The 23478-nt window shown below is 40.0% G+C and overlaps 1 protein-coding gene across 2 annotated transcripts; it reads left to right on the top strand.

Moving 5' to 3' along the window:
- Mob1a (MOB kinase activator 1A) lies at window positions 1-23294 on the top strand. 2 transcript variants are annotated; one of them, XM_048352769.1, is made up of 6 exons: window positions 1-241; window positions 3845-4008; window positions 10675-10768; window positions 14695-14828; window positions 19377-19540; window positions 22335-23294. In XM_048352769.1, exons 1-6 carry the CDS (start codon window positions 228-230, stop codon window positions 22410-22412), a joined length of 648 nt encoding a protein of 215 aa, XP_048208726.1. In that variant the 5' UTR covers window positions 1-227; the 3' UTR covers window positions 22413-23294. The 2 variants fall into 2 exon arrangements, with proteins under 2 accessions (XP_048208726.1, XP_048208725.1); XM_048352768.1 differs by having other exon boundaries at window positions 2-241; window positions 3842-4008.
- Window positions 23295-23478: the final 184 nt, after the last annotated feature.

Raw genomic sequence — 23478 nt, 5'->3', positions numbered from 1 at the left:
TTGCTGGTTCCGTATTTCGGGTCTGCGAAGTGGGGGAGGCTGACGAGGTGGACGCTGCGGTGCCTGGCCCTGCTAGCCGCAACTCGAACCCCGGTCTAGGCCGGGCGCCCTGCTGTTCCGCTCTCCGCGAGCTGAGGACGGCCCTCCGCCTCTTAGTTCCCGCGTGGGCTCCGAATCCTGACCGGGGCCGGGGGCCAGCGCCCCCTCCCCAGCCCTGAGGACCGAAGATGAGCTTCCTCTTGTGAGTGAGGCCAAGCGAGAGCCCGGGGCGCCAGGCAGAGGGCGGGGAGACCCCGGGGCGTCGGCTGTGCCAGGCTGGGGGCCACCGTGGAGGCCTGGGGGTGGGGGGAAGCCGAGGACGCGGAGTGAGAAGTTTGGAGAGCTGAAAGGCCCCGAGGCCGGTAGCGCCTCCAAACTTTTCCGCCCCAGCGCCCTGGTGGGCGGAGAGACGATGGGCGGACCGAGTGCCCGGCCCCGCCGCCAGTTGGGGGTTCGCACCGGTCTAGCGGGCTGCTTTAGCTTTCCTTTCCTCCCTTCGTGTGTCTGGTTTCATTAATGTCGTTATAATAGCCCAGCGGAAAAATGCTGCCCCGGAAAATGCATTGCTGTAGTGTTGAGGACATTGCTGTTCGATCTGGGCCCTGCAGCCAGACCGTTCTGTGCCATTCTCCTGCCCAGTACTGGCTTCGTGACCTGTTGTCCTTTTAGAATCCCATTTTAGAGATAAGGCCAGGGCCCTAACGCGGCGTTAACCTTAACGCGCATTAAGATCTGAGAACCATCACTCCACTCTTCTGAAGTGGTTAGCTAGGAGTTATGAGTGAATAGCCATACGCTATAGGTTAGAAATAGAACCCACGTGCTTGGCATTTTAATTATATTTTACTGAAATTATATTTTACTGTGTTTCACGACCAGAGTTTGCCTCCCCCCCTGCCCCCCCCCACCCCGTAAATGCTACGTTTTTTGAACTCAGGACCTTCTCAGCTAGACAGATAGACCATCAGTTGAGCCGGAGCCCTCAGCTCTCAGATTTCGTTTACTTTTCGAGTAGGATGTAGCTTTTCCTTGAAGGGCTTCAGACCGACTACTTCAGGCCTCTCATAGATGGAATTACAGGTGTGCAATCAGGCTTATTTGTTGAGGTGGGGTCTCAATGGCTTTTTTTTCCAGGCTGACCTCAAACCTTGATCCAGTCTCTTCTGGAGTAGTTGTTGCTACAGGCTTGAACCAGTGTGCCTAGTCGTATTCATTCCTTTTCTTTTCCTTTCCTTTCTTTTCTTTCTGTGCCAGTCTTGGAGCTTGAACTCAGGTCAGGGTGCTGCTCCTGAGCTCTTTTGTTAAGGCTGTCTCTCTGCCACTTGAGCCACAGCTATACATTCTGCTTTTTGGTGGCTACTTGGACATAAGAGTTTCATGGACTTTCCAGTCTGGGCTGACTTAAAACTGCCATCCTCAGATCTCAACTAAAATTACAGGCATAGGCCATCAGCAGCCCTACTCAGTTCTTTAATGTGATAAATTTGAATTCTTTGTAGTAATTTGCTATTATAGCTTTACTAAAAATACCTTTACTGAAATCTCACTTGCTTTCCTTTGGGTATTGACCATGAAGAATGATTACTGTGTTAAAAGTCTGTACACTTTAGATTAAATTACTGATTTCCACGTTACTGGAGGTAACACACACACAAACACACACCCCATAGACTAATTGCTTACTTATTGATTTGTGGATATATTGTTGCCTCTGGACATAGTTACATAGTTTTATTTCTTTTAAACCTTGTCTTGTTGATGGACATGGATTGTTTTTTCCTCTTCTGAATAGTGCTGCTATGATCATTTGAGCACAGGTTTTTGCACGTATGTATGTGTGTGTTCATTTCTCTTGGTTATAGACTTAAGAATGGGATTGCTGGTCTTTTTAGGAACTGCTAAACGTTTTCAAAGTGCTACCCTGTTTTATTTTCACACTGCACTATAGTCAGGTTCCAAATTGCCCACACTCTTGCACTTCTGGTTTGTCACTTTTATTACAGCCATCTAAGTGTGAAGTGGAATCTCCTCCTATAGTTTGGCACTTCCCTATTAGTAACTAGTCATTACTAATAATGTTGAATATCTCTTTTGTGTGCTTATTCACCATTTGTGCATATATTTTTGGAGTAAGGCTCTTCAAATCTTTTGCCCACTTTTAAGTTTGGATTGATTTTAAAATTTTTGTTATCACCTGTTAGTTGGAGAAATTAATGGACGCCATTGACTTTTCCATACATGTATGAATTTTGTATTCCTCATATCTACCCTGTCCTCCTACCTTTTTGTTTTTGAGTTGTAAGAGTTTTTAAAAATATATTTTGACTACAAGTCTCTTAGATTTATGATGTCTAAATATTCTCTCTCGTGGATCATTTTCATTGTCTTGATAGTGTTACTTGAAGCATAAAAGTCTTAATTTAGATAAAGATCATAGTGAACTTTGAAATCATTTCACATTCTCCTATCATTCAATTTCTTTTCTTTCATTCCTTTTTTTTTTTGGTGATACTGTGCTCAGGCCTGCTAGGAACATGCCTCCAGCTCCCACTTTTTTTCTAGGTCTTTAGTTTGCTGCTGAGACTATATTAACCAGTTAGATTGTTCATATTTGTATAGAATATATCCATTAAATATAATTCAAGCTGTGTATGGGGACTCACGATGCTGTGGCAGAAGGATATTAAGTTCAATGCTAGCCTGAGTTACATCCTATCTCAAAATAACAAAAAAATTAAAACTACTGTTTTAATGTTTTCTTCCTTTCCCTCCCTCCCTCCCTTCCTTCTTCTCTTCCTTTCTTTCTTTCTTCTTTTTTTTTTTTGATGGTTGTGGGGCTTGAACTCTGGGCCTTGGTGCTGTCCCTGAACTCTTCAGCTCAAGGTTAGTGCTCTACCACTTGAGCCACAGTGCCACTTCTGGTTTTCTGGTGGTTAATTGGAGATAAGTCTCACAGACTTTTCTGCCTGGGCTGGCTTTGAACCACGATCTTCATATATCTCACCCTTTTGAATAGCTAGGATTATAGGCATGAGCTACCTTCGCCGGCTTTCACTCAGCTTTTGTTTGGCTTGTGATTAGCAGTCTTAACACCAGAGCCATGCCTTCAGTCTTAGCTTTTTTGCTGGTTCACTAGGGATAGTCTCAGACTCTTCTGTCCAGGCTAGCTTCAACTGTAATTTTCAGATCTCTGCCTCCTGAGTGGCTAGGATTATAGGCATGAGCCACCAGAACTTGCCCCTTCACAGCTTTCTATAGGTAGAAATTGAGGCTAAAAGAAAGTTTGGTTTCTTAGAAAGGTCACAGAGTTAGCAGCAGATCAAGGGCTAGAACCCAGGATTTTCTCCTTGGTGCAAGTGTGTGTGTGTGTGTATGATGCTAGGGGTAGAACCCACAGTCTCATGCATGCTAGGCAAGCATTGTACCACTGAACTGTATTTTAGCCCTAAATCCTTTTTTTTTTTTTTTTTTTTTGCCAGTCCTGAGGCTTGAACTCAGGGCCTGGACACTGTCCATGAGCTTCATTTGCTCAAGGCTAGCACTCTACCAATTCAGCCACAGTGACACGTATAGCTTTTTCTGCTTATGGGATGCTGAGGAATCAAACCCAGGGCTTCATGCATGGTAGACAAGTACTTCACCACTAAGCCACATCCCCAGCCCTAAAATAACCTTCTATTGTGATTATCTCTTTTCCATCCTGGCACATTTCAGGGAATATTTTTTTCCAGTTACATGCCTAAAGTTATGCCATTATGCTTTTAGTTCTCAAAATTTATACTTCTTTCTTTGAACCCAACAGCAGCAGCCGCTCTTCTAAAACATTCAAGCCCAAGAAGAATATCCCGGAAGGATCTCATCAGTATGAACTCTTGAAACATGCTGAAGCAACTCTAGGAAGTGGGAATCTGAGACAAGCTGTTATGTTGCCAGAGGGAGAGGACCTCAATGAATGGATTGCTGTTAACAGTATGTGTTTAACAACATTCAATCTAGTGGTTTATAGATTTTGTTAAAATCTTGTTATGAATACATTTCCTTGTACAGGTATAACTGTGTAATAGAGCAAATTATCTGTAAAGGAACAGTAGTACGAACACATCCAAAACTCTGTTACTCAGAGTATTATTTGGTAGTGGCTTGTGAGATTGAGTAGAGACTTGAGGAGAAACAAAGAGTGAGATGTAATTCCTAAGAATACTATGAAGCTGAAGGACTCAGTCAAGTCAAATAAAGGACTGATAAGTACAGAGATTCTACTGTGGAACATGAGTTTATAGGAAGTCTGTCTTTGGGGATTTGCCCCACCTCCCAGCAGCCCTCAGGGGCCTGCACAGGAAGAAAAAGTCAGCTATAGTTCCTATGGGCAGTTAGTAGTTTATTGTAGCTTTGGGGTGGTCTTATACATATTTGTTTCTTTCATATCTTTTTGTGATTTAATAGCTCACAAATTTTCAGCGTGGAACATTCCAATTTCTAGTTATAGTAGAGTTTATTCTCTTACTGAAAAATGTCTTGATTGCTTTATTCAAAGCTGCTGTAAACAGCTGTAATGATACATGTGCATGTTTTGGGGTGGGCCTAATATGTCAACTCCTTTGGGTAGATACGAAAGGACACAGTTAACAGATGGTATGGTAAGAGTATAAGAAACCCCAAGTTGGGCTGGGAATATGGCCTAGTGGCAAGAGTGCTTGCCTCCTACACATGAGGCTCTCAGTTCGATTCCGCAGCACCACATATATGGAAAACGGCCAGAAGGGGCGCTGTGGCTCAGGTGGCAGAGTGCTAGCCTTGAGCGGGAAGAAGCCAGGGACAGTGCTCAGGCCCTGAGTTCAAGGCCCAGGACTGGCCAAAAAAAAGAAAAAAGAAACCTCAAGTTTTCCCAAGTGGCTGGACTATTTTACATTCCCACCAGCAGCAAATGAGAATTTCTGTTGCTCTACATACTTGCCCAGTGTTTGATGTTGTCAGTCTAAATAGTGGTACTGGTGTCCATTGTTCACAGTGTGCATCTCCCTGATGAACATCTTTTCATATGCTTTTCTGTTACCTATATTTCTTTGGTCAGGTTTAAGGTTTTTGGCTCATTTTTTGAGTCTTGTGGTTGAGTTTTAATAGTTTTCTTTGTATCTCTAGGCTGTCTTTTATTATGTATGCCTTTTGCAGATATTTTTCTTCTTGTCTATTTGTCTTTGAGTGTGTGAGTGTGTGTGTGTGTGTGAGAGAGAGAGAGAGAGAGACAGAGACAGAGAGAGAGAGTGAGAGAGACAGAGAGACAACCAGTCCCAGGGCTTGAAGTTGTCCTGAGCACTGTCCCTGAGCTTCTTTGCTCACAGCCAGTACTCTACCACTTAGCCACAAATCCACTTCTGGTTTTGTTTTTTTGTTTTAGGGGGGAGGGGTAGTTTATATGAGATAAAAGTCTCATAGAGTTTCTTGCCCAGGCTGATTCCAAACCACGATCCTCAGAGCTCAGCCTCCTGAGTAGCAAAGAATACAGATATGAGCTATCGGCATTGGCCCTATTTGTCTTTTTATTCTCTTGATGGTGTATTCTGCAGAGCAGGAACTTTGAATTCAGTGAAATCTAGCTTACCAATTATTTCTTACATAAAATGCATCTTTGGTGTAGTATCTCAAATGTCATTGCCAAATTCAGGGTCACTTAGATTTTCTCCTATGTTCTTCCTTTGTTATCTAGGAATCCTATATTTTCATATTTTATATTAGGTTTGTAATTGCTTTCAAATGCTTTTTTTTCTTTTGAACTGGGATTTGAACTCCAGGTTGCACTTGTTAAGCAGCTCTCTACATGTGAGCAACACCCAGAGCCCATTTTGAGTATATTTTTGTGAGAGGTATAAGATCTGCGTTTTGTTTCAGTGTTTGCATGTGGATTTTCAGTTGTTCCAGCACTTCATTGAAAAGACTGTCATTTCTTCATTGCATTGTCTTTGTTCCTTCGTCAGATCTGTTTTGAGGTTCTCTATTCTGTTCCATTAACCTATTTGTTTGTTATTTCACTAGTACTGCACTGGCTGGATTTCTGTACCTAGGTGTCAAAATTGGGTAGTGTCAATGCTCCTACTTTGTTTTCCTTAAATGTTACTACAGGCTGCCCAGGTATTTTGCTTTTTCATATGAACTTTAGAACATGGGTATGGAAGTATGCGTGTGTGCACACACACGTGCACACACATGCATGGGAACATGTGCACGCCAGTCCCAGGGTTTGAACTTAGGGCCAAGGCATTGTCCCTGAAATTTTTTGCTCAAAACTAGCACTCTACCACTTGAGCCACACTTCCACCTCTGGTTTTTTGGTGGTTAATTGTAGATAAGAATCTCATGGACTTTTCTGTCTGTGTTGACTTTGAACCACAATCCTCAGGTTTCAGCTTTAAGTAGCTAGAATTACAGACATGAGCCGCCAGCACCAGATTTTTATTTTTTTTTTTGCCAGTCCTGGGGCTTGAACTCAGGGCCTGAACACTGTTCCTGGCTTCTTTTTTGCTCAAGGCACTTGAGCCACAGCACCACTTTCAGCTTTTTCTGTTTATGTGGTGCTAAGGAATCGAACCCAGGGCTTCATGCATGCTAGGCAAGCACTCTACCCCTAAGCTACATCCCCAGCCCCCAGCACCAGATTTTTTTTTGGCCAGTCCTGGGGCTTGGACTCAGGGCCTGAGCACTGTCCCTGGCTTCTTTTTGCTCAAGGCTAACACTCTGCCACTTGAGCCACAGTGCCCCCTCTGGCCATTTTCTGTATATGTGGTGCTGGGGAATTGAACCCAGGGCCTCATGTATAAGAGGCAAGCACTCTTGCCACTAGGCCATATCCCCAGCCCCCAGCACCAGATTTTTGAAAACCACAAAATAACTTACTGTGGTTTTGATTGAGACTAGTTGGTTTTGTTTTTTTGTTCCATTGCTGGAACTTAGACTCAGAGCCTGGGCACTGTTCCTGCAAGTTTGTGCTCAAAGCAAGTTCTCTACCACTTGAGCCACAGCTTTACATTCCGCTTTTTGGTGGTTAACTGGAGATAAGAGTCTCACAGACTTTCCTGCCAGGACTGGCTTCAAATGGTGAATCTCAGCTATCAGCCTCCTTAGTTGCTAGGATTACATACATGTGTGAGCCACCAGTGCCCAGTTGCAAGAAAAGGTAAAGAAACAAAAATAGTTAAACTGAGTGTACAAAAAGGAGTTGAGTTGTTGAAATTTAAATGTTACTGTTAATTTTTATGTATTGTTTTGATATTTAAACCACATGAAAATGAAGACAAATGGCCAGTTATAATTATTTTATTTCATAGATTCTCTCCTTGAAACAGGGGATCCCCTGGACCACATTTTGAGAACAGTGACTTTGAACCAAATGAGCCACTACCTGGGCATATTCTTTGCTTTGAGAGAATCTCCATGGCACAATGTTACATTAGAAACATGACTAAGAGAAAAGGTTTATAAGTGAGGGACTTTTATGTAAAATTCTTTTTGACAAGGTGGATTTTTTTTTTTTTTTTTTTTGCCAGTCCTGGGCCTTAGACTCAGGGCCTGAACACTGTCCCTGGCTTCTTTTTGCTCAAGGCTAGCACTCTGCCACTTGAGCCACAGCGCCACTTCTGGCCATTTTCTATATGTGGTGCTGGGGAATTGAACCCAGGGCTTCATGTATACGAGTCAAGCACTCTTGCCACTAGGCCATATTCCCAGCCCCACAAGGTAGATTTTTTTAAAAAAATCTGTTTTGTTTTAAAGAATTCTAGAAAAGCCCTAGTTACATTGTGAGATACTTCCTCAGACTGAGAACAATTTAAAAAAAACTTTACAAGTTTATGTAGTTCTGTGTACACAGAGTAGTTAGACTTGACTCAGTTGGGTTTATTACTCTTCTCTTTTCTGTTTTCTTCTACATCTAGCTAGAGCTAGAACCTGTTTCCAGACCACGCCAGCTCTTCCTCACCTTGCCTTTTCTCTGAACTTCCTAATACTTAACCTTGGTGTTTAGATTTGATATTTCTGTACTTTATATTACTCATCTCTTTTTTGTTGTTGTTCTTGGTGATTGTAGAGCTTGATCTCAGGGCCTGTGCTCTGTCCCTGAGCCCTTTTTGCTCATGCTTACTGCTCTATCACTGTGAGCCACAGCACTACTTCTGGTTTTCTGGTGATTATTTGGAGATAAGAGTCTCATGGACTTTCTTACCTGGGCTGACTTTGAACTGTGATTCTCAGATCTCAGACTCCTGAGTAGCTAGGATTTATAGGCATGAGACACCAGCATCTAGCTAGATGGTGTTTTTATATTATTATTGTTATTACTAAGTAGTTGTACAAAGGGATTATGATTCCTTAAAGTCAGATTGTGAATACAGTGATTCTTGGTCAGTGTCACCCCTTCCTTCGTTCTTCTCCTGTCCCTGCCCTCAAGTTATATAGTTCATTTTTTTTTTTTTTTACGTAATGGACACTGAATATAATGACTACTGTCATTTACTCACCTTTCTTCTCTCCATTCCTGTGCCCTACTCTTGCCAGCCCCTCCCTCAACATGTCTTTTTTCTTTTTGGTTGGTCATAGGGCTTGAACTCTGGGCCTGGGTCCCATCTCTGAGCTCTTCAGCTCAAGGCTAGCACTCTACCACTTGAGCCACAACACCACTTCCAGTTTTCTGGTGGTTAAGGTGGTTAATTGGAGATAAGAGTCTCACAGACTTTCCTGCCTGGGCTGGTTTAAACCACAATCCTCAGATCTCAGCCTCTTGAGTGGCCAGGATTACATTCATGAACCATCAGTGCCCAGCTCCAAAACACATTTTTACCTCCTGGTATTCATTTTGATAAACAGTACATTAGTTCAGAAGAGTTATGTATTTAGATTCCTCTTCCAAGTATACCATCCTTTAGTCAAGTTTGTGTGTAAATGCATTGAGTTCTTTTCTTTTCTTTTTTGGCTAGTCCTTGGGGCTTGGACTCAGGGCCTTGGCACTTGAGCCACAATGCCATTTCTGGCCTTTTCTTTCTTTTTTATTTTATTTATTTATTTATTTTTGTAATTTATTAATTAAACACAATTTTTTTGACAAGGTGTTGTGCAAAAAGGGTACAGTTACATAGTAGGGCAGTGTGTACATTTCTTGTGATATCTTACACCCTGTTTTTCTTTCCCTTCCCTAGGTCAGGTAGACATATATACAATACACAATGTACCAAGAACATATACAGTAGCCACGTGGCCTGTGCCCAAGAAAATTCGCCTAGGGCTTTAAATGTAATGTCAACATTAGACAATATGTCGACAGTAGTCTTATATGAACGTACAAACAGAGCACTTCTGGCCTTTTCTATGTATGTGGTGCTGAGGAATCAAACCCAGGGCTTCATGTATACGAGGCAAGCACTCTTGCCACTAGGCCATATTCCCAGCCCTACATTGAGTCCTGAATATACTAGCATGCATAGTTGTACATTAGATCTAGCTTCCACATATGAGAGAAAACATGAACCTGACTTACTTCACTTATATTATTATACTCTGCCAATAAGTTCTAATGTTCATGTAGTAGTTCAAAGTTTTAGGTCTGATATTGAGGTCTTTGATCCATTTTGAGTTTATATTGGTGCAAGCTGACAGACAGGGATCCAGCTTTAGTCTTCTACATATGAGTGTCCAGTTTTCTTAACACCAGTTATTAAAGAAGTGACCTAAATGTTTTGAGTGCCTGTTACCTGTTGATAAAGCTGGTACACCTCTCCCTTATACTATATTCTACACCACTTTTCTCTTTCCTAGCCAATGCTATTATTTGGTTCAGACTGGTAAGAAGCTATGAATTTTTTCATATATAATGTTTTATTCATATATGATTTATAATCAAATGACTTGATTTATTATGAAATGACATATTCTGAAGATGTAGTAGTCACTATTAAGTTAAAATTATCTCCAGTATTTTCTTTTCCTACTGTTACATGTTGGTTAGAAATTCTGTATACGTTAACTTTTAGTTGGGCAGGTCCTAGCTACTTGGGATACTGAGGCCAACCTGGGAAACCTAGCAAGACTTCATCTCAAAAAAGTACTGCCTATCTTCTCTTCAGCTGAAAGGTCTGATGTTTTTGTTGTGTTTACACAGACCTTTAATACAATTTCACCATCTAATACGATTATTTAAGATACTTAATGTAAGCCAGGCACTGGTGGCTCATGCCTGCAATCCTAGCTGCTCAGGAGGCTGAGATCTGAGGATCACAGTTTGAAAGCCAGCCTGGATAGGAAAGTCCATGAGACTCTTATCTCTAGTTAACTACCAGAAAACTGGAATGGAGCTATAGCTCAAACTAGCCTTGAGCAAAAAAGCTCAGGGACAATGCCCAGGCTCAGAAATGGAGCTGTGGCTCAAAGTGGTAAAGTGCTAGCCTTGAGCAATAATACTCACAGATAGTGCCCAGGCCCTGAGTTCAAGCTCTATGACCCTTCCCCATCTTGTCCCCACCAGATATAGATATATATATGTAAAATAATGCAATACAACGTAATAAACATAATACAATATAAAATACAATATAATAAAATACAATATAAAATACCAAATATATATATAATACAATTTTGCTATTATCTCTGCAGCTGTCGATTTCTTCAACCAGATCAATATGTTATATGGAACTATTACAGAATTCTGTACTGAAGCCAGCTGCCCAGTCATGTCTGCAGGTCCCAGGTATGTGTATGGCCTGTTACATAGGGGATTACTTTTGCTTTATCACTGATAGGTTAAGTAATATGTTAAAGACAGCTCTTATTGTCCCTTTGTTTGTATAAAGACAGTTCATTTAATAGTTTTTAAGTACTTGCCTTTAGCTGTTATTATTAAATAAGTACATTTGTGGATACTCAGTGTTTGATTAAAAGAATTTTTTTGTTGTTGTTGTTGCCAGTCCTGGGACTTTGACTCAGGGTCTGAGCACTGTCCCTGGCTTCTTTTTTGCTCAAGGCTAGCACTCTACCTCTTGAACCACAGCACCACTTCTGGCTTTTTTTATGTTTATGTGGTGCTGAGGAATTGAACCCAGGGCTTCATGCATACAAAGCAAGCACTCTACCACTAAGCCATATTCCCAGCCCTAATTTTTTTTTATTATTATAAAGGTAATGTACGGAGGATTACCATTTCATAAGACAGGTAATGAGTATGTTTCTTTTTGGACAGTGTTGCCCCTTCCTCTGTTCTCTTCCCATTTTTCACTCCTGTCTTCACCCACAGTTTATATAGTTCATTTTCAACATGGGTTCTATTGAGTACCACTGCTGCATTTGTTCACTGCATGTCCCTCCATTTTTGTACTCCCTCTTAGTCCTACCAAAGACAGATAAACAAAAAGACAAAAAAAGAAAAGAAAAAAGAGGGGAAAAAAAACCCTCTTGTTTCTGTTTCCTGGAGTTCATTTCCATCAACATTACAATCAGAGGCACAGAGGCATTACACTTCTGTGTTCCTCCCCTCAGAGGGTTCTCTTTTGGTCTCACTGTGTGTAAATTCCTAGAGTCCTATATAATTTATCATGTACTTTAGATTTAGCTTCTACATGTGAGAGAAAACGTGCCATTTGTCTTTCTGAACTTGACTTACCTCACTTAACATGATTTGTTCTAGGTCTACCCTTTCCTTGCAAATCACATAATACTATTCTTTCTAATAGTTGTGTAAAATTCCATTGTATATAGGTACCACATTTTTTTGAATCCACTCATCTATTATAGGATATCTGGGCTGTTTGTATAACTTGGCTATTGTGAATAGTGCAGCAATGAGCGTGGATGTGGAAGTATCTTTATGGTATCCTGGTTTGTGATGTTCTGGGTAGCTTCCCAGGAACAGTATGGCAGGGTTGTAGGGAAGAGCCATGCTTAGTTTTTTGAAGAATCTCCAGACTGCTGTCTAACGTGCTTGTATTAGCTTATATTCCCATCAACAGTGCAGTAGGGTTCCTTTTTCCCTACACCTCTGCCAACATTTGTTGTTGTTTGAATTCATGATGTTAGTCAATTAGTGTTTGATTTTTTTAAATTGCATCATAGTAAGTATAATTGTATTGTAGGGGTAAAATTATAGAATTTGAGTTAGGGTTTTCTTGCATCCTAAAAGTTCACTTTTTTTTTAAACTTTGCTTTTTAAAAAGAAAGATGGAATGATTCTAATTCAGATGCACTGTACACATAGATGCACTGAACACAGAGATAAATGGACATGTTAAAGTGTAATTGAAGATAAATTTTAAGTGAAAAACCAACAAAAAAAATTTCCCCTTATTTTTTAAATTGTTATTGTTTGTGCAGGTACTGGAGCTTGAACTCCATCCTTGAGCTGTTGCTCACTTTTTGGTTCACAGCTGGTGCTCTACTACTTGATCCATACCTCTAATGTTAAAGTATGATGGACTTGGAAAGTATTTTCTTCCAGTGTTTTTCCTATAATAAATTATTGATTTTATGTGGAGATAGCTAAAAAATACAAGCTGTTTTCCTCTTAATGAAGATTGTCTTTTATGACTTTGCTATAGGTATAAAGGAAAAAAGATTCCTCAGTGACGGCTGGGAAAATGGCCTAGTGGCAAGAGTGCTTGCCTTATATACATGAAGCCCTAGGTTCGATTCCCCAGCACCACATATATAGAAAACGGCCAGAAGTGGCACTGTGGCTCATAGTGGCAGAATAGCTAGCCTTGAGCAAAGAGAAGCCAGGGACAGTGCTCAGGCCCCGAGTCCAAGGCCCAAGACTAGCCAAAAAAAAAAAAAAAGAGGAAAGATTCCTAGTGAGTCCTTTTTATTGTGGTATTTTAGGAGGAAAATTTTTACTTTATTTTCTAATTATTTCTTAAACTACAAAATAAATTAAAATAAAATGTAGGGCATTTAAATTTGTCTGTGGTTTATTTTTTTTCTTCAAGAACACACTGAATATTTTTATTTTATCCATCAGAGCATGTCCAACAAGTTCATCAATTTAAGTGTATGTGGCTACAAAGATGGTTGAGATGGGTTTTCACAAAAATTAATTTATCAGTGTCTATTTTATTAACAATGTGTAGTATTTACAATCCATATATTTTTGTATTTTGGAAGCACTGGAGATTGAATCCAGTCCTCACAAGTGATTTAAAGAATCCTACTACTGACCTGTATAATCTAGCATTTATCTATAATTTTATAAAGAATTCTATTTAGATTTTAAATTTATGCACAAATTGTAAATGAGTAAACGAATAATTCTATTTTTAACAATTTAAGCTCTTGCTCAGATTTCTAGTTTAAAAATAAATCAGTATTGTGCATGATAAAATTTTAAATGGCCTGTATTAATATTTAAAAGTTTAATGACATAAATATATCTTAAAAAGATGTTTTAATATTTCATTAAGCTGGGGCTGGGGATATAGCCTAGTGGCGAGAGTGCCTGCCTCGGATACATGAGGCCCTAGGTTCGATTCCCCAGCACCACATATACAGAAAATGGCCAGAAGCGGCACTGTGGCTCAAGTGGCGGAGTGCTAGCCTTGAGCGGGAAGAAGCCAGGGACAGTGCTCAGGCCCTGAGTCCAAGGCCCAGGACTGGCCAAAAAAAAAAAAAAAAAAAAAAAAAAATTCATTAAGCAATAAATAGGTCACATTTTGAGGATTATAATTTTCTCTGAAGTCATTTGCCCCCCCCCCAAAAAAAGCACATTTAAAGTAAATATATTAATTTGCTTGAGTCATATATTTGCTCTTGGACATACCATACACAAGCCCAAATGAATATGGATACTTATACACAGCATACACACACCTCACACAAATAACTAGGTAATTCATGCAAGGTTTCCAGTTACCACTTGAAGAAAATAACACAGAGTATTCAGGTGTTAACACACTGAGCCAGGTGCTGGTGATTCACGCCTGTAAATCCTACCAACTCAGAAGACTGAGGTCTGAGGATAGATTGTCTGTGGTTTAAATGCTTTGCTTGGAACTTTTGTATATGTATTAATTATTTTAGCTCTCTCCAACTAACAAGATTTTATAATCTTGGCTCTAATAATTATGACCAAAGATCTCAAAATATAGTGGATTCATCACCACACTTAAGCCAGTTCTCAGCACACTTCTGCCTTATAGATAGGAATGTAGTTCCTTTATTGCCTGTTTTTCTTATAAAACTATTCTGCCACTGCCAGCTGCAATTGTAATTATTATATTTTACAATGGTTCCATAGTGAGTTCACATCTTCACTAGAACTTGACATAATTTTATTAAAGTTACAGATGAACAGCCAGGTGCTGGTTTCTGGAGCCCCTACTGAGGATTGCAGTTTAAAGTCAGCCTAGGCAGAAAAGTCTCTGAGACTCTTATCTCCAGCTAGCCAGCAAAATCTGGAAGTAGAGTTGTGGTCCAAGTGGTAGAAATGCAGCCACGAGCTAAAAAGCCAAGTGAGAGCAAGCAGGCCCTGATTTCAAGCCCTAGTATGAGTACCAAAAAACAAACAAACAAAAAACCCAAAGGAAACAAAGAAAAAAAAAGCAAGAAAATTATATATGAACCTGCTCTCATTACAAGTTTTAAGTTGTGAAGTTTTTTGAAAACTATCACTGACATATTTTTTTCCTCCAGATATGAATATCATTGGGCAGATGGAACTAATATTAAGAAGCCAATCAAATGTTCTGCGCCAAAATACATTGACTATTTAATGACTTGGGTTCAGGATCAGCTTGATGATGAAACTCTTTTTCCTTCTAAGATTGGTAAGTTAGTATTATAGAACTATTCTGAATGAAACATGTAATATTTGAATACTCTTACTTTAATAATTTAATACAGACTGATACACTCTTTTCCAAAAATCTTTACTAGTATATACTTCACCCAGCATGTCTGCCTGTTTCTTCATCTCACTGATTATTACTCACTGTTTAATCTTTTCCAGTCTGTCTAGATAATTTTTTGTTTGAATGTACATCTTAAAAATATTCACATATAAGCTTTTTTTTTTTCTGGAATGGGGGTTTGAACTCGGGATCTCACACTCAATTAGCTTGCTTGGCTTGGCCCCATACCTCAAGCATAGCTTTTTGCCATTTATATTTGAGATGGAATCTCATGGACTTTTCTGTCTAGGATGGTCTCATGTTGCAATCCTCTGGAGTTCAACCTCAGTCCTCTGGATCTCACATAATAAGCATGTGCTCTACTGCTCCCAACTTCTGTATTTCTTTTAAAAAATGTTCTGCTTCAGAGCTACTAATCCTACTACTTGGGAGCTGAGATTGGGAGTATCAAGGCTCAGGCCAGTTAGAGCAATAAGTTAAAGGGTATGGCTTAAGTAGCAGAATGCCTACCTACCAAGTTTGAGGCCCTGAGTTCAAACTCCAGTACTAGGTGAAAAAGATTTCTACTAGTAGACCCTTCCTTCCTTCCTTCCTTCCTTCCTTCCTTCCTTCCTTCCTTCCTTCCTTCCTTCCTTCCTTCCTTCCTTCCTGTTTTCCTTCCCTCCCCCTCCCTCCCCCCTTTCTTTCCTTCCTTCCCTCCCTCCCTCCCTTCCTCCCTCCCGCCCTCCCTCCTTCCCTCTCTCCCTCTCTCCCTCTCTCCCTCCCTCCTTCCCTTTCTTCCTTCTATCATGAGGCTTGAACTTTGGGCCTGGGCGCTGTCCCTGAGCTCTTCAGCTCAAGGCTAGCACTTGAGCCACAGCACCACTTCAGTTTTTCTGGTGATTAATTGGTGATTAACTGGAGATTAATTGGAGTCTCATGGACCGGGCTGAATTTGAACCATGATCCTCAGATCTCAGCTTCCTAAGTAGCTAGGATTACAGGCATGAGCCACTGGTGCCCAGCTAGACTATTTCTTTCTTTCATTTTTTTTTTTTTTTTGGCCAGTCCTGGGGCTTGAACTCAGGGCCTGTGCTGGTGTTAGGGCTTGAATTCAGGGTCTGGGTACTGTCCCTTGGCTTTTTCATTTAAGGCTAATACTCCTTACCACTTGAACCACAGTTCCATGTCTGGCTTTTTAGTGGTTAAGTAGAGATAAAGAGTCTCACAGACTTTCTTGCTCTGGTTGGCTTTGAACCACAACCCTTAGGTCAGCTTCGTGAATAGCTAGGATTACAGGTGTAAGCCACCTGCACTTGGCTTTTATTTACTAATATTTTGATGAAGATTTTGGCATTAGTATTCAAGAATGGGATGAGTCACTTTCAATTCAGAAGTGTCTGTAAGCAACATACTAGTGGATTCCTATTTGCAACCTATGCAGGGGCTTTTGCAGCAGAGACATTTGTAACAAGTTATTCTTTTTTTATTAATTAAATTTTATTGACAAGGTGTTGTGCAAAAGGGGTACAGTTACATAAGGCAGTGAGTACATTTCTTGTGATATCTTACACCCTCGTTTTTCTTTCCCTTCCCTAGATCAGGTAGGCATATATACAATATCCAGTGTACCAAAATCATATACAGTAACCATGTAGGGTACGCCAAAGGAAATTCACCTGGAACTTTAAATGTAACATCAACAATAGAATCCTCCTGTGTCCTTCTCTTGGAGTTGTTTTTGCTTATCCTCATCTTATATGATCATGTGTACATAGCTGTTGAGCTATTGTGCTCCACTGATAGGTCTGTTCTAGACCTTTTTATGTTTAGTAGTTGTTTGGTTTTAGATACATAATGTAAAGTCAATGACCCAAACATGTGGAAATACCATTTCCACATGGTAAGACATTTGTTGTTTTGTAGACCTGGTCTCTACTGTCTCTCCCCCACCTCCCCTCCCAGTCATATATCAAGGAGGCCATGCCCCTTTGTTCTCTGTGTTCTAGGCTTGTCTTGCTCAACATTATTTGTGTAACAAGTTATTCTTGAGCCGTTTGCTGTTGGTCATTTTTTCTACGCTGTTATTAAACCTTTCATATCTTTTCTTACAGATACTTTGTGTATGGGCTCTGCTTAAATGACTTTTAAGGTCAGCTTGGAAAGGACTTACATTAAAACAAAGCTATTTGTTTGCTCACTAAGGTTTCCTTTGGAGTTATTAAGAGTTCTTTTGAGGGTTGGGAATATGGCCTAGTGGCAAGAGTGCTTGCCTCATATACATGAAACCCTGGGTTCGATTCCTCTGCACCACATATATAGAAAATGGCCAGAAGTGGCACTGTGGCTCAAGTGGTAGAGTGCTAGCCTTGAGCAAAAACAAGCCAGGGACAGCACTCAGGCACTGAGTCCAAGGCCCAGGACTGGCAAAAAAAAAAAAAAAAAAAAGAGTTCTTTTGACCTTTATCCTTTTTTCTCATCTTTTTTCTCTTGGATAATTTATTCTGATATTTTTGGATCCCCATCCCTACTTCACTAGGCTATTTATTTTATTTTATTTTTTGCCAGTCCTGGGGCTTGGACTCAGGGCCTGAAGTACTGTCCCTGGCTTCTTTTTGCTCAAGGCTAGCACTCTACCACTAGGCCATATTCCCAGCCCCATAGGCTATATATTATCAGTGTCTTTTTCTTGTTAGACAAACTGTTTATTGTTTTTACTAGTATATTCAGCTTATTAATAAGATGACCATTATATATTCTGAGAGAAAAGAACTTGAATTTTGAAAACCGAACTTTCAGTATATAAAAAGATTCTGGTCAGAAAAACGTATCCATAAGTTCTAGTGCAATGGTTAAAAAGTTGAGTTAGTCAAGACTTGGGGGCCAGGCACAATTACCACAAAACTTAACTATCAAGCTGTTAGAAACTAGCTAAAGAGAAAATAAAACAAATGTGGAGCAAGTGTGTTTTTTGGTTGGTTTTTTTGTTTTGTTTTGCCAGTCCTGGGGCTTGGATTCAAGGCCTGAGCACTGTCCTTGGCTTCTTTTTACTCAAGGCTAGCACTCTACCACTTGAGCCACAGCACCACTTCTGGCTTTTTCTGTGTTTGTGATGCTGGGGAATAAAACTCTACTGCTAAGCCACATTCCCAGCCCCAGAGCAAGTGTGTTTTTAATGTCTTTGTTTTCTGAAAGTTTGGAAAAAAAAATGGAACAAGTGTGTGTACATGCACCAGTGCGTGGGCCTCATGTGCGGCTCCTGGGGCTTAAATTAAGGGCCTGGGCACTGTCCTTGAACTTTTCTGTTCAAGGCTAGTTCTACTTCCAGCTTTTTGGTGGTTAATTTGAGATAAGTCTCATGGACTTGCCTGGCCAGGTTGGCTTTGAACCACAGTTCTCAAATCTCAGCCTCCTGGTTACCTAGGATTATAAGGGTGAGTCACCAATACCCCACCTAGAAGAGGGTGGGATTTTTGCTTTTCTTTGTTGGCCCTGGGACTTGAAATCAGAATCTGGGTAATTTCCCTTTTTTCTCATGGCTGTTGCTCTACCACTTAAGCCACAGCTCTACTTCTAACTTTTTTGTTACTTAGTTTAATGGTGACTAATTTGGGTTGTTCTGGAAGCAAATATTATCTTAATGTTTGAGGCCCGAACTCAAATCCCAGTATTACCAAAATGACAAAAGAGGGGTTTATTTCCTTCCTTTTATTACATGTGCTTGTTTTCAATATTTTCTTGAAGTAGTGTCTGTACATGGACTTTTTTACTCTTTTTTGTGTGTGTGTGCTGGTATTAGGGCTTGAACTCAGGGCCTGGGCATCCGTCCCTTAGCTTTTTCACTCAAAGCTGGGATACTACCACTTGAGCCACAACTCTACTTCCAGCTCTTTGGTGGTTAACTGGAGATAAGAGTCTCATGGACTTTCCTACCCTGGCTGTCTTCAAACAGCTATCCTCAGATCTTAGACTTACTTCTGAGTAGTTAGGATTACAGGCATGAGCCACTGGTGCCTGTCTTTTTTCTTTGAAAACATCAGGAGGTCTTCCTCCTCTAAGGATATGCCTTTTCCAGGCTACAGAAAAATGATCAATTTAGAAGATATAATACTTTACACGTAGATATGCTGTCTCTTTCTTTGCTTAGGAGAGTTTCTAATCCCAGTTGAGTGTGTGAGTGTACACATGAATGTATGTGTAACTTTATAGAACTACAAGTTACAAAAGTAATGTGTGATCTATTTACATTTGAAATGCTTATTCTTGTTGCGTTTACTCAGGGAGAAGCTCATAATATTAACTAAAATTAAGTTTAATCTTTGAACATCATATGTCATTTGATGCCTGTTGTACAAAAATGGCTGTGTGTATTGGTGAGGTTATATGTGTGTGTTTATGTGATGCAGTTACTCACAGCTATATCAAGACTTGCTGCTATTTATTTAAGTAAAAGACTAACTGCTACATATGTGTTTTTGATTGCAGGTGTCCCATTTCCCAAAAACTTTATGTCTGTGGCAAAGACCATTCTGAAGCGTCTGTTCAGGGTTTATGCCCATATTTATCACCAGCATTTTGATTCAGTGATGCAGCTGCAAGAGGAGGCCCACCTCAACACCTCCTTTAAGCACTTTATTTTCTTTGTTCAGGTAGGTGAGCAGGGTTGATTTCTGTGTCCTCTGACACAGAACTTGGACTTTCTTGGGTTGGTAACCTTAATAAAGAGCAGTGTGTTTAGCTGGGCACCTGTGTCTTTCATCTGTAATCCTAGCTACTCAGGAGGCTGAGATCTAAGGGTCATTGTTCTAAGCCAGTCCTGGCAGGAGAGTCCTCGAGAAAACCAGAAGTAGGGCTGTGACTCAAAGTGCTAGCCTTGAGCAAAAAAGCTTAGAGATAGTACCTAGGCCATGAGTTCAAGTCCCACAACCAACCAAATACAAAGCAAAACAATAGCAATGTACTTATTATAGATGGAGAGCAGCTAAGTACAAGCATGATTGTGTGTACTACAGCCACATAAAATGCATCATCCCTGTTTTAGCCCTTCTACTTCTGGCTCCCCAGGTCTCTGATGAGGATGTGTCATTCAGTGATGTGACTGATTGAGTTATGAGCACTTAGAACTAGAGGTTTTAAAAATCACAATAATTCATACTATTTGAATGATGTATTGTTGGAAACATTGACTCTCTCCTGTCAGAAAATGGATAGACACATTTGTCAAGGCATTTTAGTTCTGCACAGAGGGTGTACTGCCAGTTTCCCCAGAGTTCCGCAGCCACATTGGGTGGGGTGGTCTGCTTGGTTCCTATCCCAAGCCAAGGGGTGACATTGTTCCATCTCCTTGTTGCTAAGGAGTCAGGCTCATTTCTATTTATAATTTGTTACTAAGATGATGGGGTGATACAAGGAAGGTAGCACTCTAACCATGCAAAGGGGGTCTGTCTCGTCACTTTATTTACCACCTGGCTGGAAGCAGGGTCACTAATGGTTACAGCTGGAAGAAGTTGGTAAGTCAGTGGAAATTTCCCACTCAAGGGTGGAGGTTCTTCTATTCTTTAACTACATTGGTAGGGACTCTTAACATGACTGGCTGGTTACAAACAACACAGCTGATAGTTACAGTTGAAGTCAAGAAGCAGATAATTCCAGGAAATATCAGTACCAGGAAATACCAGTACAGAATGGTGACTGGTTACAAGATGGAGAAATTTTAATTTGACAGAAATTGCTTTTTCTCACAACATCAAAGAATTGGCTGGACATAGTGGTACATGTCTGTAATCACAGTATTTGGGAAGCAAGAGGATTGTGAATTTGAGGCTAGCTCTGACTAACGAAACAGTAAAAAAAAAACACCAAAAAAACCCCCCAAAGGATAGGGGTTCCTTTAGCTTAACTTTAGAGCTCTCTAATTCTGTACATAGAATATGGTCTCTAGATTGTCTGTATAGTATTTTATGATGGAAAATGGTAGCTTTTTAGTAGATAACTGTATATTATAGCTCTACAAAGAAGAGTGTGTGTGTGTTTAAAAGTACACTGTTCGAGAGTTGGCCAGGATAAAAGGTTCAATTTATAGTTTGGGGATACAGTCAAATAATGATTTTGATAAATGTTGGTGTAAACAGTGTTGATTTTAGTATTTAATACAGAATCATTCTCATACCTATAATTGCTTATTTAACTCTCCTAGTGCAAGGATATGGGGGAAACTGAGTTTCTCTTGCTATGATCTGATAACACAGAGTACTTTGTGACCAAACATATGGGACTCCCCCCATCGACACACATGCAACAAGCCAGTGACTGATCAATTTACTGCTTCCATGCTCTTGGTCCCCTAATCTAATTCAGTTCAGTCTGATGCTATCTGGAGGTACTGTTCACCCCACAGTGGAGAGTTCCACCCCACAAGTCTGCTACCCACTTCAGATGCCGGTCAAAAGTAATGTGTTTTAGCTGGGCACCCGGTGCTCACGCCTCTAATCCTCTAGGAAGCTGAGATCTGAGGATCATGGTTTGAAACTAGGCTGGGCAGAAAAGCCTATGAGACTCTTCTCTCTAATTAACCACCAAAAAGCCAGAAATAGCCATGGTTCAAGTAGTAGAATATCACTTTTGAGCAAAAGAGTTAAGGCTCTGAAGCTCTGAGGTCAAGCCCCATACTGGCACACACAAAGTAATGACTAGTAGTGATCTGCACATCAAAGTTCCCTGGAGACCCTCTTTCAGTTGAATTAATTGGTTTGAACAGCTTACTGAACTCAGGAAACCTGATTACTGATTTTTAGAAAGTTTTACAAAGGATACAATCAAGCAGCCAGGTAGAAGAGATTCATGGGGTAATGCATGGGAGGTGCATGTGCCCTTTCAAAACCAGACACCCTCCAGGAACTTCTGTGTTCTTGAGCTGTCTAGAAGCTCTGTCCTTTGGGGTTTTTATGGGGCTTAATTACTTAGTCATGACTGATAACAGTAGCCATTGGTGAATAACTTACTCCTGAGTCTGTCCTCTCCCTAGATGGTGTATGTGTGTGTGAATCTAGTGCTGTAATATTCATGCTTTGGTTCTAGTGACAGGCTGATGCTCTCACAGCCACTGGCCATACCATCAGTATGTGAAAGACAGTGTTTCTAAAAGGAGCTGACAGGAAACAGGGAGGAAAACCAGGGTGTACCTCCATGTCATAGCCATGTTTTTAAAAAGAGTAAAAACAATTCTGGTTTTACATGTTGATAGTGATCATTTAATCTTTCTTTTGGATTTATGAAAGCTAGGTTTAGAAATCCCTTCTCTAAAACAACATGTAAAGGGGGACTGAGGCAAAGCTAAAGTGAAGTGTAAACGTGAAGCCCTGAGGTCAGTCCCTCATTCCACCAAAAAAATAAAGCATCTTAATTTAGGTCCATTGTGAACTTTTATTTTTCTTCTCTTTTCAGGAGTTTAATCTGATTGACAGGCGTGAGTTGGCACCTCTTCAGGAATTAATTGAGAAGCTTGGATCGAAAGACAGATAAATGTTTCTTCTAGAACACAGTTACCCTCTTGCATCATCTCCTGCTAGATCTTTCTCATTGCTACCTTGTATAGGCTATTGATATAAACTTTAAGGCAACAGGAAAAGATACCCCTGGTCTGTGTCTACAGATAAAATTGTCCTAAAGAGGGAGAGTGCCCTGATAGCTTCACAGTGAGACCTTGACACAGCCCAGACCAAGGGCCTGTGCATCTGCTCTTGTTACTGTCATTCACGGTTGCTACATGTGACAAATAACTTGTTGACTTATTCTTTCACTTAAGAAAGTAATTGGTTCTATTTCTGGTGACAGAATAATGGATATTGAAAATTTTTAGCAATAATTATTAGTAAGTTTTCTAAGCAGATTTCTTAACACAATCAAATCAATTTTATTATCTTAGTTTATAAATACTTTTTTTTTAGTTTCTTCATTTAAAACTTCTGTGACCCTTTAGATACCTTTTTATTTCAAGTTTGTATGCTGGTGTTTTTATAGATAAGAATATACCATTTTTTAGCTAGGCAAGTTGGTGCACACCTGAAATCCCAGCTTTTGGGAGGCTAGGCAAGAGGATCACGAGTTCAAGGCTAGCCTGGGCAGGTTAGTAAGACCTTTCCTCAAAAAAAAAAAAAAAAAAAGAATATATATATATGTACATATATATATTCAAAAATCTTTGATTGCAGTTAAATCATATGGCCTATGTGAATGGGATTAACAGTTATTTTTGATGACATAATTTTAATCTTTATTTGGAATTGTATTCATATCAAATAATTAGAAGTATATCAGAAATAATTTTTCTTTGACTTCTGAGGGTAGTCTTACAATTTTTAAATTTTAAATGCTTTATTCAAATTAATATGTTGCTTTGGCTAAGAAAAAAACTTCAAAAAAATTGCAACAGACTTAGATCTCAAAAACCACTACTTTTGTTCATATTGTTATTCATAAGCCTTGCAATTCTGGATAAGAGAGTGACAAAGTATTTAATGCTTCATTATTTTATTTCCTAAAAAAATATTTTTATGGGCTGGGAATATGGCCTAGTGGCAAGAGAGCC

Source organism: Perognathus longimembris, chromosome 8 (genome assembly GCF_023159225.1).
Source record: "Perognathus longimembris pacificus isolate PPM17 chromosome 8, ASM2315922v1, whole genome shotgun sequence".
NCBI classification, from domain to species: Eukaryota; Metazoa; Chordata; class Mammalia; order Rodentia; family Heteromyidae; genus Perognathus; species Perognathus longimembris.
Note: the sequence above shows the minus strand (reverse complement) of the source record. Positions and strands in the feature narration are given on the sequence as shown.

Coding starts and splice junctions, on each gene's coding strand:
- Mob1a (XM_048352768.1), top strand. Junction 4,009..10,674: donor TGAATGGATTGCTGTTAACA/GTATGTGTTTAA, acceptor TTATCTCTGCAG/CTGTCGATTTCTTCAACCAG. Junction 19,541..22,334: donor ACTTTATTTTCTTTGTTCAG/GTAGGTGAGCAG, acceptor TTCTCTTTTCAG/GAGTTTAATCTGATTGACAG.